Source organism: Pongo pygmaeus, chromosome 6, assembly GCF_028885625.2.
Source record: "Pongo pygmaeus isolate AG05252 chromosome 6, NHGRI_mPonPyg2-v2.0_pri, whole genome shotgun sequence".
Classification (NCBI taxonomy): Eukaryota; Metazoa; Chordata; class Mammalia; order Primates; family Hominidae; genus Pongo; species Pongo pygmaeus.
The window spans coordinates 101999779-102015232 of NC_072379.2; the positions used below are offsets into that span (position 1 = coordinate 101999779).

At 36.0% G+C, this 15454-nt stretch overlaps 1 protein-coding gene across 2 annotated transcripts in view; it reads right to left on the reverse strand.

Moving 5' to 3' along the window:
• RELN (reelin) overlaps nt 1-15454 on the reverse strand; it is a 529179-nt gene that overhangs the window by 270238 nt on the left and 243487 nt on the right. For both annotated transcript variants that reach the window (XM_054494994.1, XM_063667694.1), the window contains exon 6: nt 11752-11830. In XM_054494994.1, coding sequence (XP_054350969.1) covers nt 11752-11830 — 79 coding nt within the window. The remainder of the gene's footprint in view (nt 1-11751; nt 11831-15454) is intronic.

A 15454-nucleotide genomic window follows, 5' to 3' on the forward strand; every position in this document is an offset into this window, starting at 1 on the left:
TCCAAGAAGAGAATAGTGATCCATGTGAAAGACGAGGTGAATTTTAAAAACCTATGGATACAAATAAACATTCAAATTCCAAGGAAAGTAATTCCTGGCTTACCCCAGAATTTGAAACAATACTTAAATGCATAAGTGCTCTTTAAGTCCTACCCTCCTCACTTTCTCAGAATGCCTCTGTGTCTAACAATTTAACTTGGTTAAGTAAAGTGTTACTTAACCAAAAATGTTCTCTATGAAGACCACACGTAATCTGAAATTCTACTCTTCCTTTATGGAAAAGTTCTATGAGTTCCTAAGAACTAGGATTTGATTTGCTGGATAATGAGTGGTTCAATTTTCTTTAGGCTCAGTGCAAAACAAAAACAAAAACTGCTGTTGTTTATTGCTGACGTATAAATCTGTAACCTCACAATTAAATGTTTTCTACTTTCTCATTTTCTCAGGAAAATGTTGGGCTTTGTAAAGTTAGGTACCATATTCTTCAGAGATTTGTGGGAAGAAGGAAGTTTTCAATAATACCAGTTAAACAGACTTCTGTTGTTCAACTTGAAAAGGAATGTGACCTCTCAGCCTAAGGATTAGAAATGAATTGCTTCTCTGCCTAATAGTAAAAGTAATACTAAATATTTCTCTAATCTAAGAATGCTTTTCCCCTTTTATATTTCCCAACATGAAAAACAGAACATAAGAATCTGACAAATACTTTGGCGTATCATATGGATTGTCCACCTCAAAAATATATTTTGCCATGAACAACATGATTAAAAGACATTTTAAGGGAAATACTAGTAATTCTCAAAAACTATTGAAAGCTTGAACATATTAAACCTTCTCTGAACCAATTTATCACATGCTTAGGTTCCACATGAAGCTTATCTATTACTTGAGTTTACAGATCATCAAGTGAGAGGGGACTTGAAATATCACTGCATCTCATCACTCCCTCATGATGATGAAACAGGACTAGAATGCAGGTTGCCTGATTTCTTATCCAATATTGTTCTCATTCTGCCTAATGCAGCTAGTGAGGGAAAAATTCCAATTCTATAAAAACAATGTGCATTTCAAGGAATGTCTGTCATTTTTACTGTGAACATTTATTTTGAAAATTTACAATAACTTTTCTTTTTTTTTTTTTTTTTTTTTTTTTTTTTTGTGGTAAATAAAAGGTTAAATTTATTGTGTACTTCAGTTGATTGGCTATCTAATGACATGGAAAATGGATGGTCACATATATTCAGCTGTTCATAAGACAGTTATTTTTCTGAGTTGGGTCACCTGCTTCCAAGAAATATGTATCATCATTCAGATTTCTCTCATATTCATTATTTCTGATGTTATTCCTTTTTCCCATTAACACTTTCAATATTATACATAATTATAGTTGAAGAATCTACACAGTTCATTTCACAATTGCATTCATATCAAAAAAGAAGATACAAGAAAATTCTTTTTGAAGAGAAAAAGAATAGTTCTGTTACTTCTTTAGCTCAGTTCCTTAAAGAGATAATAAAAGGAGTACACTATAATTTAAATTTACAGAGTGATTATAAGGAATTTTTAATACAATTATTATATTCACTTGTGCTGTTAAAATAGAACACATTTTAAGAAAAATATTTAATCTGCTTATTTGATTCTTCCCAAATGAAAAGCTCAATCTAGATCCTAAAGCAAGATTTCACATTTCCCCCGGTAAGAGAAATTTACAGTGAGCTTCAGTTCATTTTATCCAAAAATAATTAAGGAATTATAGATTATAAGACAAATGAGATAAATGAGATACAGTCTAAAGAGTTTCATGTATATGTTAGCTGTGTGTGTGTGTGTATGTGTGTGTGATATATATCTACCACATATGTGGTAGATATATGTGATATCACAAATACTACATATGGGATATCTATACATACATATGTGTATGTATGTGTATGTGTATATATATATATAACTACACATCTAAGGTGGTGTAAGCACACATTTAAAAAATACAATGGACTGCTTCTCACTCATAGGTGGGAATTGAACAATGAGAACACATGGACACAGGAAGGGGAACATCACACTCTGGGGACTGTTGTGGGGTGGGGGGAGGGGGGAGGGATAGCATTGGGAGATATACCTAATGCTAGATGACGGGTTGGTGGGTGCAGCGCACCAGCATGGCACATGTATACATATGTAACTTACCTGCACATTGCGCACATGTACCATAAAACCTAAAGTATAATAATAATAATAATAATAATAATAATAATAATAATAATAAAAGAAAAAAAACAAAAAAAAGAAAAAAAAAAAAAAAAAAAAAAAACAAAAAATACAAAAATACAAGAAAGTTTCCAATTTAATGATATTGATACACACAGGAAAGGCAAATTAGTGTTTTAATTGTTCATCAAGCTTAATTTCATATAAGCAAGTCTCAGTCATCATAATTTAAAATTTTTTCATGTGTATCATGATTGCAATTTTGATTGTCATCAGAATCACTTACTTTGCCTATTTCCTCTCTGAGAGGTAATACAGGGAGTCCTTGGTTAAAAGTACAGATTCTGGAGACAAACCGCTTGCATTTATAGCCTAGGTTTGTGATTTCAGGCAAAGTACTTAACCTCCTGGGTCTGAGTTTCCTCAAATATAGAATAATAATGATAACTTCATAAGGTTTTGACAATTAAATTAGATGATGCAATGCCTGACATAATGAAAGTGCTAAATAATTGTTAATAATAGATGTTAGAATTTTAAAGAATGGTAAAAATACCTAATTGATGTGGCAAATTCACTTTTAGGAAAACATTGTTAATAACTTTTCTTAAAAATTGTTTTTTCAATTATAGGATAATTTTTTTGTTTTGCTGACAAAAATGTACAAAAAGTAGAGAGATGAGTGGACTTCATAAAAGACATTAAGAGTGAATTCACTGGACTGAAGTACATGACAATCAAATTCAGTACCCCTTTGGCTATATATATTCTTAGATAATTCTTCACAATCTATTTTATATGTACTCTATCTCTTTTTTTCACTAACAAAAACATAAAAGAATCAGTAAATATAAAGACTGGTACTTGCTGACCAAAAAAACTAGGATCAAAACATAAACATAAAAGAAAAAGAAAGGCTTTGAACCAGGGTTTTGTCTTCCACTGTAACAAGCTCCTTGGCAGATTGCAAGCTTGTTATTTTGGTATTAGTTCTCTATTTTTTGTTATTTATTATTCAGGTGGCTGTTTTTTTTCACAGGACAAAATATTACATGTGATGGTACCTTTGAACAGTAGAGAGTATACTTCTGAAGATATAACTCAGTTTTTTAATCCTGATTTTTAAATTATTAGACATGAAAATATGCTCAACCACCCATTCATTGGACACAGAGGAAGACGAAGTGAAATGTCCCTGTAGTCTGGGGTCCCCACATAGCAGTGACTCAGACGGGCTCTCAGGATGCAGGAAAGAGGAGGAGGATGAATGAGAAAATTGAGCTCCTTTGCACAACCAGAGATTTATGAATGGTTGGTGGTGACATCATCTTGATAACAATAAATAAATAACTGAAATATTGTTTTCTCAAGAGCAGTCTAATGGCATGACTCATTCTTTTTAGATCACAGTGAAATCACTCACCCTGTAGTCAGGTACTTTGCTGAAGCAAGTTAATCACCTAGAAACTCGCTGACAATCAGTTATCATCAAATTCTCATTTGAGATACATGTAATTTGTCCCCAAGACCAAGGACATCATATTATCTCTCCATAATGTATTGCCACTGAAGCGGTCAGTGTCTGATGATCAGCTCCACCAGAAGCAATCTGGCATTCTATAAGCCTGCATTTCTGAGCCACTCTCACCAGTATTTCTGAATGCAGATATTCAGATAATTTTAACTTTTGTTCTGACTACTTAAAGGTCCCTTCTTTAAAACTGAAAAAGGAAGAGAAAAGTTTCTTGTAATTTCCTGACCCAAAGATAATGTGTCTGCAACCCCAGGTACAGATCACACTGCCTGTGCTAACAAGAATCTGAGGTGTGAGCTTGCAAAGCAAGGCCAAATCAAGGACTGATGAATTCATCAAAGTAAATGAGACCTTGCCAGCCATTTGGTAGCTGGGCTGTCAGCTGACTTATTCGGAGACACCAGAACTCTTTGTACCTTCCATTCAAACCTCAACAACCAAATGCTCAACTTCTGACCATATTTTACAATATAGATAATGTTTTATAATAAAGAGGGCATGACCATTATACCTGTAAGCAATTTACATGATCATTTTCAAGAAATGAAAGATCAAGGTTAATTTTTTTTAAATCCTATCCTCTTTGTAAATGTGGAATCTTTTTAGAGAAACAGCAAGGAAAGTTCATTGTATAAGACTGAGAATAATATTACCTTCAACTATGTCATGTCTTTTTTTCTAAGGAGCTAACATATGCTGTAAATGTGAAAATGACAAACTCCATTTATAGCTCATTATTTCTCATTACTTTTCACTGAGGAAGGTAAGATAACTCTTCTTATTTCACTAGGGAGTTAAAAAATTTGATCTCTTCTTCATTAACAGGTACAAATGACTAACGTTATTTGGGTTAAAAATAACACCTCTAAACTCTTACTACTGCACACAGTATTCTGACCTCCTACTATGGTAAATTCCACTACATGCTGCTAGAAGAAATATTTTCTTACTTGTTTCAAATGTACTTGACATTTAATTCCTTTGAGTGAGCTCTTGTTTTTTGCCACCTAAAGCAGAAATTAAACAAGGAAGTAATAAACCTCTAGATTCACACCTTATTTTATTAGTTGGACACCCCCTGGTTAACCTTTCTATTGTAGATGAAGCTTTTCCCTGGAGCAATTACATCATGATAGAAAAAGAGGGGAATGAGGGGGAGGAAGCTAGAGAGGAAAGTAAGAGAAGAGTTTTGTAATAAGAGAAAAAAGTTATTAACAAAAGAGAAGGAAAAGTAAGAGAGAGTAGAAAGTGGTGAAGAAATCAAGAGGGAGGAGGTTAGAGAAAAAGTAGAGAAAGATTCATATATGATCAAAATAGTGAACCATTAAACTCCAAATATTAAATGATAATTCCATAACCTGAAAATGCACAGATATACGAGAGGTTCTGGCAAGGGTATGTTATCAGAGAAAATATTTATCGTGTCTGATTTTTTTCATCTATTCACCATCTCCTGTAGCCACTTGCTCTTGATAAAATGAAGAGCTTGCTCCCTTTCACCAGCACTGTCTTTCCGGCTCACTGCCCATGGGCATGTTGGACACTGAGCAAAGTGGAGATACTTTTATTATCCAATTTATTTCTCAGTTGTTTGTTCATCAGTCTTACTTCTTTCTGATTACCTAGAAACTCCACTTATAGTGTAGTTCTCACACTGGGCTACTAAATGGAGGAGTCCTCTTTGTTTTTTATTATTTATGGCATGGGGGTTGTCCAAGATAGTAATGAACTATAAAGTGGTTTTACTGCTTGCTTGACTTCTTTTCGTTTATGGGCTAAGCTATTATTAAATAAAGTTTCAGCTAGAATAATTCACCCATCATCTTGAAATCTCAGTATTTCTATACTCTTTGTTCAGACAATTATTTTTCTCAAAGGAATTTTAGTAAGCCAAATCATCAATCTTTTTCCTTATTTCATATTAATTGCTCCAACAAATTAGTATTTTCAAGAGAATACCAGATGCAGCAGAGTCTGTGATTGCTATTTCCCCAGTCCTGTAATATTGTCATTTACATATGAAAATGGAAATGTTCTAGTCTTTTCTTGATTCTAGCAATCCAATGCAATGCCAACCATGGCTTTAGCTTCCTTTGTTGTAAATTGTGGGCCTTTCTGTATCATTATCCAACTGATGGAGGTCTTCTTGTACCACAAGACCTGAAACAACTTTATTTGTGGCTTTCTTGGATGTTTCACATCTCTGTTGGCATCACAACCCAGTCATCTAAGATGCTATTTCTGAGGAGTAACTCCTGTTCTTCCCTGATCTCTGCTGAGTAGGGTACCTCTGCTATTATTATTGTTCTATCATTGTGTTGGAGGGGAAACATCTGTTGTCATCTAGTTGCCATTTATCATTGTGTTTTTTAACAGTTCTACATTTCCCACTAGAACATCAGAGGCTGGTGATATTAGAGTTCTGGATGCCTTCTGTGATCTTCAGAAAATAAGCATTAAAGGGATAACTTAAGTAAAACAAAGATCCTCTCTGACTTTGTAATTGCTTAGAGGGTAAAACACTTCTCGAGAAAACTAAAATCCATTCATGTTTTAGTTGCTTTGCAGTCTCTCTCTGTCTCAAGTTATGAATCAGAAATATCTCCTATGTCTTATTTTTTTCATTGCCTTTCTTGTCATTGAAATTTTTACTGAGGAAAATTTACACACAGTGGGATACACAGATCTCAAATTCTGAAAATGCATCCATTTATGTAATCCACATCCCCTCATGATATACAACATAATCATCACCCCAGAGAGGTGCCTCATGCCCTTTCCCAGTCAACTCTCTGTCCTCGAAACAACTACTGATCTTATTTCTATCATGTTAACTTTGCCAAATCTGGATTTCATATAACTGGAATGAACTCTTGGGTCTGGCACCTTTCCTTCCTTCCTTCCTTCTTTTTTTTTTTGAGACAGAGTCTCACTCTGTCACCAGGCTGGAGTACAGTGGCATTATCTCGGCTCACTGTAACCTCCATGTCCCGGGTTCAAGTGATTCTCCTGCCTCAGCCTCCCGAGTAGCTGGGACTACAGCTGCACGCCACCACGCCCAGCTAATTTTTGTATTTTTCATAGAGACAGGGTTTCACCACGTTGGCCAGGATGGTCTCGATATCTTGACCTTGTGATCCGCCCGCCTTGGCCTCCTAAAGTGCTCGGATTACAGGCGTGAGCCATTGCGCCTGGCCTGGCATCTTTTCATTCAACTTAAAATGTTTGAGATTCATCCATGTTGTTGCGACTGTCAATAATTCATTCCTCTTTATTGCTGAATGTTAATAGTATTCAGTTGTGTGGACATATCACTGTGGTGTATCCATCCTCCTGCTGATGAACACCTGGGATAATTCTAGTTTTTGGCTCTTAGGTATATTTATTTTTTAAAAAATCAAGATTTTCCCCATTCACATAAAATACTGGCAGTGTTTATATTATAGTGCAATAATTTAATTCATAAAAAGAAACTATGGCTATGTAGTTGATGTTCAATAGTAGCTGCATAAGTAAAGTGTTAATAAAATACCACGTACTTGTGGTCCCTTACATTCTTCTGAATTTAGTTATATGAGGTTTTTCTTCCCATTTTGTTGGGGGAGGTTTTGGAGGGTTGTTGCTGTGTGACTAAGACACCATTGATGCCCTCTCTCATCAGTAGTGCAGCCACATTGAACACACTTGCTAACAGCATTGGTAAAGTGGTATTCATTCATTTGTGCTCTCCCTCACCCTCTTGGGTTCAATGGCACATTGGAATTGATGCAATTCATGTTGAGCTCCAGAGGTATAGTGCTTGTGGTCCAGGGTAAAGTGCAGAAGCTTCATTCTCATCAAGGCTGAGCTGCCATTATATTCACATGAAGGGATTTTGTTACTCTCTTCACTTAAAACTTTACTTCTCATCTCTCATTCAAACAAGTCAATCAGAAGCCACTTGGGGGAGTGGGGATATGAAGGGCCACTTCCCTAGCAGAGCCCTAGAGAGATCTAGGAGGCAAAGAATAGAAGGAATCTATGCTCTGCATATGAAGGAGGCAGAAGGACCACAGTTGCACAATTGCACACCAGAATACAGCATAGAAAAGATGCCCATGGCCCAGGACTGGGAACAGCAGAACAGTCTCCATGCCCTCAGGCTGGGCTCAAAACAGAACCACTGCTTGGAAACAGTGGTAAGGACAGGGACAAAGCCGGGCTGTGTGGACTAGTCACCAGACTAGATGAGATAATGGAAGATTCAGTGGATATCTGCAGGAACAGATAGATGGCTGGGGACCAGAGGTGCATCCTCATTCTACCTTCTACCTTTGCACTAATAAGACACCTGACACTTAGCTCAAAAACAAAAACAACAAAAAAATACAAGATGACAAGACAGAGTTGACTGAAATTAAGTTTCCACCAACATGGTAGGAGGAGGAGAATATAAAGAAATTAGGTTGGGTTATGGAAGAATAAAGAAAGTTTTATTTCTCTGATACTCAAGTTTCTGGACAGAATTCGTAACTGCTACACTTGTGTAAGCATAAACAATTTCCAGAAGGACTCCCAGAAACTATTACCCAAGTTGTTGACCCTGGAGAAAGAATAAAGGTCTAGTGTGGGAAGGAGGCTTATTTTTACTGCTTATATTTTTGGATTATTTGAAATTTTAACCACATAAATTTTTAAATAATTTCAAATATTCAAACTGCACAGATAGTACATTCAATATTGAGTTGACATAAAAAACGTTTCTTATTTCTATTCCAACTGTCATAGAAAACTGGGAAGAGTAACTTATCTGTTACCTTCATTTATAATATCATTTTTATGTTCCTCATTTTTTATGTACATGTACAGTCATTAGCACATGAGATAAACTTGAATATTAAATTATGTGAAATAGAATTAAAAGTTGAATGCATCAGGTGAAGTTGATGGAAGTAAATACATTGTTAGTGTTTTAACTTTTAAATTGACCTACCTCTCTAAGATTGTACAGACATAACTAGTTTCTTAATTTCTCTTTTGCTTAACAATAAGAAGTACAGAGTAAATAATTCACATAAAGCTTTTAGAATCCCAGGGGAGAAATATGCTCTTATAAGTAACACATTTTTTCTTTTGAGGTAAATTATTTGGTGGTGTATTGAGTTATAGGAATTTGGCTAAATGCAGCATACCCAGGCACTTTGCTTCTATCTGGTGGTATGTGGCAGTGGTATAGGGACCGTGTTGGCCACAAGGATTCTCTTTTCCATACTGTTACAAAGCTCCACTGGGTTTCTGATTCTTTTGTGGGGTAAAGAGAATCAAAGACAATATTATAAGGGACAAAACTCATGTGACAAAACATGTAGCAAGAAAATAGAAGCTTTGGGAGAGTTAAAACTGCCTTATCAGTTTCCAAAACAAAGTGGGGCTTTGTTAGTTTACTGGAAATATTTCATGGGGCTATCTGATTTCACCGGATGCTTGTTTCTGACTTTAGGAAGTTTACATTGACTTCTAACGGGTTCAAGACATCTAACACCTTATTTTTCCCTCCTTTATGATTCTGCTGTAATGCTATTTTCATCAGTATATATTCCATAGATTTTATAATATAAATATATTTAATTTGGCATTTGTTTTTTATGAAAATGCAATAAAGGAAGAATTGGGGACTCAAATAAATTAGCTTAAGATTATTTTAATAATAATAATGTTTTCATCATGTCTAGGCTTAGAAGAGACAAACAGTCTAATGTACAAATATATCACAAGAGAAAAAAAAGAGGATGGGAGAGAAGAAGGAAGAAAAGGAGGGTGAGGGGAAGTAAAAGTGGGAGAGAGAAAGAAGAGGGAGGAGAGGGAAAGGGAGAGGAAGAGAGGAAAGAGAGAGAAAGGGAAGGAAAAAGACAGGGAGGGAGGGAAAGAGAGGAAGGGAGAGACGAAACTGATGGGTATTGAGCACCTACAATACACTAGACCTCTTCATACTGAAACTTTAATACAATGCTGCAAGAATGGTATTTGCCTACTTTTATCGCACAGAAATAGAACTCAGAGAGGTGAAGCAGCTTTTTGCTTTTCTCATGGTATCCATTTGGCAAGTGGCTTGGTCAAGGGTCAAACCAGGGTAGTCTGATATCAGGACCTCTGCCACCTTTTGTTTAACAGAACAGTCATCTCTCAAATAATGACAGTTTCACCGTTCCCTACTCTCACTTTTTTTTTTTTTTTTTTTTTTTTTAAATCTTAAAGAGGCTAAATGAAGGAGACTGTGGGCAATAAGGGATAAAGTAAAATTACTCCAAAGCATATTTGATAAAAGGCAGAAGGACTCGGCTTTTAAAGATAAAAAAAGGATTGTTTTAAAAAGTAGGAAAAAACTTTTTTTAAAAAAGGTAGGAAAAACCACAGCTTAAGTAAAAGAGACATAAAATCCATAACTTTGGTGAAGAAAGCATCTATCAGATCAGTCATGAAAATGGGTGAAGAAAAATCAATCACATTTTATTGATTTAAAAAACAACAGAATTTGCACCACTGAACAGTCACATTTTGTATTTGTCAAGAAAACTCACTGAAGAAAATGAATTAGCTTGACAGAAATGAATTTGCCCTGAAAGAAACAAATCATATGATAACATCTATATTAATGGAATACAAAAAAGCAAAATCTCAGAAGTAAAAAACTTTTCCTGGGTAAAAGTGGTACTTAGAAAGGTTTTTTTTTTTTTTTTGGCCTCTTATTAATAAAGATTTTCAATTTATTTTAAGAAAATGTATATTTAGGGAAGCAGAGTTCTATTGATAAACTGTTTCTTTAAACGGCATATAAAGTATAAGACTTTATGACTAGAATTTCTGGCTAGCCTGATAATTTTTTTTCTATATTTATACTATCTAGATCTATATTTCTTTCTAGAAAAGAAATAAAAGTTTCTTGTGTAATATTGAAGCCTCAACACACTACCTATATGTCATCCTCAACTCTCAGGTGAAGGGCAACTTTCTCCAACAAACTCCCCCCAGAGTCATCTCTCCTTTCTTCAGAACTCCTCTAGTACGTTATCTGTTCCCCTCGGTCACATTTAAGGATTTCTATCCTGTATCACAAGCTTTTTAAAGACGTGGTCTTAGTGTCTTCTCTACTAAACCATTCGTTACTTGAGAGAACCATACCTCTTTTTAATTTACTATAAAAATAAAATGATTATTGCTAAATATTTGTTAAAAAGTGAATATAAAACAGAAATGAATATCATATGCTGACATTCAATGATGAAATGATTATTTTCTTTTTAGTCTTGAGTATTACATTGCTTGAACTTAGTTTACATTAGAGTTTCTAATTTATCTTGAACTGTTCTGTCCAAACAAAAAACATTTAGCATAACAGAAAATCCAAATTCAGATATTGTTCCAAATTATGCAGATTGATTTTCGTCGTAACTCTGGGTCGATAGGACCTATTTCTTCAAAGTCAGCAAAAATGCAACAAATTGCCAACAAATTCAGGCATCCATTTATGTATTACACAAGTTTTTAATGAGTGAATTTTGGTTCATTATTTACTTGCCCTCAAAAATTCCACAGAGTTACACTTAAATAGCTTTTGAAGGAGAGACTGGAGTATACATAATGAGTTGACCTAATAATTTAGACATTATTTGGAAGTATGACTCAAATCATTTCTCATTTCAGATAAACCATTTCCCTTCTTTGCTTGGCATAAATGAAATTATTAGACATATAATAATATTTTCTATGTAAGGATATTGCAAAATTGAAAAAAAAATCTAACCACACCCACGGCTTTGAGGAGCACCTGGATTCAGTTCTTAAAGAAGTCAAGTAATAGACATTATATGCAGTCTACATTAAGCCCAGTTCCATAGCTTAACAAGTCTCACTGATACCTTAGCACTAAACATCAATTTAATTTTAAGTAACTGCTCCTTAAGGGAGCAGTCAGCATCATTTGTTGCATTAAGCAAACCAAAGTGAGGAATGTTCCTGTAACTTACCATATATTTGGATTTAATTGCAGTTGGTGATAGGAGTCAAAGTCATCTCTCAGGATAATGCTGTCACTATGTATTTCGGCTAAAAGAAAAAGGAAGTATTTAGGAAAGAAATATACTACATCAGTATATTTAGCTAAACACAAGTGTCAACATGCTGTATTTATGAAGAATAATGTATTTTAAAACTAAATTTTAAATGAGCAGTTGATTTGCTTGGCCCCTAAACTACTAAGGGACAAGTGTAAAAAGCTCTGCGGTTTAGACACCTAGAAGTTGGGAAAACCAAAGACCCCAAAAGGAAACCTACGAAGCTATCACTAGGCAAGGGAGGCAGGAAGGCCAAAGTCAGCACCAACCTACAAGGAGAGGCTATTCGGGACTTGTCTTCCATCAGTATGGCTTGGCTGTGTCCCTATCCAAATTTCATCTTGAATTGTAGTTCCCATAATCCCCATATATCGTGGAAGGGACGGTGGGAGGTAATTGAATCATGGAGGCAAGTTACTCTCATGCTGTTCTCGTGATAGTGAGTTCTCATGAGATTTGATGGCTTTTTTTTTTTTTTTTTTTTTTTTTTGAGACAGAGTCTCACTCTGTTGCCCAGGCTGGAGTGCAGTGGCACGATCTCGGCTCACTGCAACCTTCGTCTCCTGGGTTCAAGAAATTCTCCTCTTTCAGCCTCCCGAGTAGCTGGGATTACAGGTGCCTACTACCACGCCTGGCTAATTTTTATATTTTTAGTAGGTGGGGTTCCGCCATGTTGGCCAGGCTGGTTTTGAACTCCTGACCTCAGGTGATCCATCCGCCTCAGTCTCCCAAAGTGCTGGGGTTACAGGCGTGAGCCACCGTGCCCGGCTGAGATTTGATGGTTTTATAAGAGGCATTTCCCTCTTTTGCTTGGCACTTCCTGCTGCCACCATGTGAAGAAGGACATGTCTGCTTCCCCTTCTGCCACAATTCTAAGTTTCCTAAGGCCTTCCCAGCTATGCTGAATTGTGAGCCAATTAAACCTCTTTCCTTTATAAATAACCCAGTCTCAGGTATGTCTTTATTAGCAGCGTGAGAATGAACTAATATATCCATATTTCAACGTATACTCATCCACGGCTTCCAAGAGAATGCCCAGACAGCGTCAGTGTCTAATTCACTTTAAAGCATGGAATTGGATAGAACATTCTGGCTATTTATTGTCAGTTAAAATTGCTGTAATCTACTGATCCATTTTTTCTTCTCTTTCCCACTATCCTTCTTGCCCTGGCTTGCTTTCTCTCCTTCCCTATATTCACTCATCTTTTATTGAATGTTTTTAAATTTGTTAACTTTTTTTCTCTTTCAGAACTGCATAAAAGAATTTATCTATATGAATAAGTAAAATTCCTAAATAAAATCAATTTAGAAGTCAGGAGGAATGCCAGGGAGCCATACATGGTTTTAAATATATTATCACTACACATTTGAGATATATTGAATACCTATTTTTAAGTTCTAGAAGAACTTTGGGCATGTCAAGCGCAATATTTTCACGAACTGTAGAGTTCATATTTCCACTGAATAGATGATGAATAAGTAAAATCACTTTCATGGCTGGCTACAATGTAAGTGTGCTCATTTCAAAGGTTGTGTGAAAAATGATAATTATTTCTATTCATGTTGTAAAAATTAATTTAGTACTTTAACAATGCTCTCATCTGATTCATGGTTTGCTTAGGAAGTTTGTTCCAGCTACTCTAACTTCTTTGGGTCTTGACAATTTTGTGTGAACTAGCTAACAGACTGTCTTTTGGAAAAATTAAAATAATATCTGATTAACAAAAAACTCTCATAACTTTTTCTTTTAAAGGTGATATTTGTATGTTTTTTAGGCTCACTCAAATATAATTCTCTGAAATTACTGAGTAATTAAAATCACTTCCCAATATCAGGAAGCATACTTTCACATTCTCTTTGGTGACATCCCCAACCATGGCAGTCCTTGCCTCCTTTATACCAGGTATGCCAGCAGGCAAGCACATAATGAAGTCATGGAAACCAGTGAATCAGCATGTACTGAGAGGACTGGATGCTCAGACTCGAAGCCTTAGGCATGAGAAGAGGGAGAATATGGATATACACTGGAGAGAACGCTGTGATGTATTCTGTGCATGGGAGTGATTTAATGATTCCTCTGAGTGATGAGATGCAGTGCCTCAAATGCCTACAGGGTACAGCTCTCTCAGATACCCAATCTGGCCGAGACTCAGCTGGGCCACTGTGGGTCACCAGCCTGTCTTGGCTGCCAGAAGGCATGCTTCTAAGCGCTTGCATTTGTCTGCCAAATAAGAGGAGCCCCAAGCTGTAGCATTACATAAAAGTAGAGCTTCTCAAGGCAGATTTTCCAAAGAGGAAAAAAAAATTAATTGGGTTTATAGGTTGAAAGGAAAAGCCCAAGAGACAAATAACTGACCTATCTAGAAAGTCCCATAGTGAAAGACATTTGAAAAGGCTGCAACCAGCTAGGATGATTTCTTTTCATTCTTATTAAATACTATAGTGTAGGAAATTGCTTTTAAAATAAGTCTTCACTGACACAAATGAGAAAATTAATGCTTAAAGATCACTTGTTTTCTAGAGACTTTTCTATTTACAAAGGCAATGGGTAAGCCTCATTGGATACCTGTTTGTGTATTGATTTACTTCCAGACACTACTATATTATTTACCATATGCTTTATGAAAACAAAATCATTTAATCCTTATACCAACCCTATGAGGTAGGTACTATTATTAATTCTACTTTGCAGATGAGAAAACTGAGGCACCGAGAGGTTAAGTAACTTGCTCAATATTGTGTGGCTAGCAAGTGGTAAAAGTGAGATAAACCCAAGCAGTTTCCCAGAATCTGTGATCCTAACCACTATACACCCTGCCTCAAGAACCGTGGGCCACTAAGAGCATGACATTATGAAAAATCCATGGTGCCATTTTAAGAAGCAGGTATTTATTTAAACAGTCTCATTTCAATTTTTTTTTAAAGAAACAGGATCTTGCTCTGCTGCCCAGGTTGGAGGACAGTGTCACAATCATAGCTCGCTGCAGCCTTGAAATGCTGGTTTAAATGATCCTCCCATCTCAGCCCCCAAAGTAACTAGGACCCAGGTGCACGCCACCACACTGACTAATTTTTTTTTGGTAGAGATGGGGGTCTTGCTCTGCTGCCCAGGCTGGTCTTAAACACCTGGTCTCAAGTGATCCTCCCACCTCTGCCTCCCAAAGTGTTGGGGTTACAGGCATGAGCCACCGTGCCCGGCTTCAGTCCAATTTTTAAAGAAATGACAAAATAATTTCTTTTTCTTAACAATTCAGTACTAATTTGAGCATAAATCTCAAATCTTACATGACTTCAATTCTTCCACATTGATGGCTTCTTGCCCACTAGCTCTATGTTCTAATATTTATGATGGCCATCTAGCATTATGAGGGACTCTGGGGAAAATTCAGCATTAGAATTCAAAAGCTTACACTCAATAGGATCTCAGGGCTGAGGGTACTAACAGGTGCGAAAGTTCCTGCATGAGCCCCCAGCTGGGCAGCATGAATGTTTCCTCAAGGAGGTTCTGTGTTCAAGTATAATCCGTACCCAAGTCCAATTTCAGTGACTGATCAATGATCAGAGAGGACAGCTTCCTTGCCTCTGTGACATCTGCTTACATAGCCAGAAAAGCCAA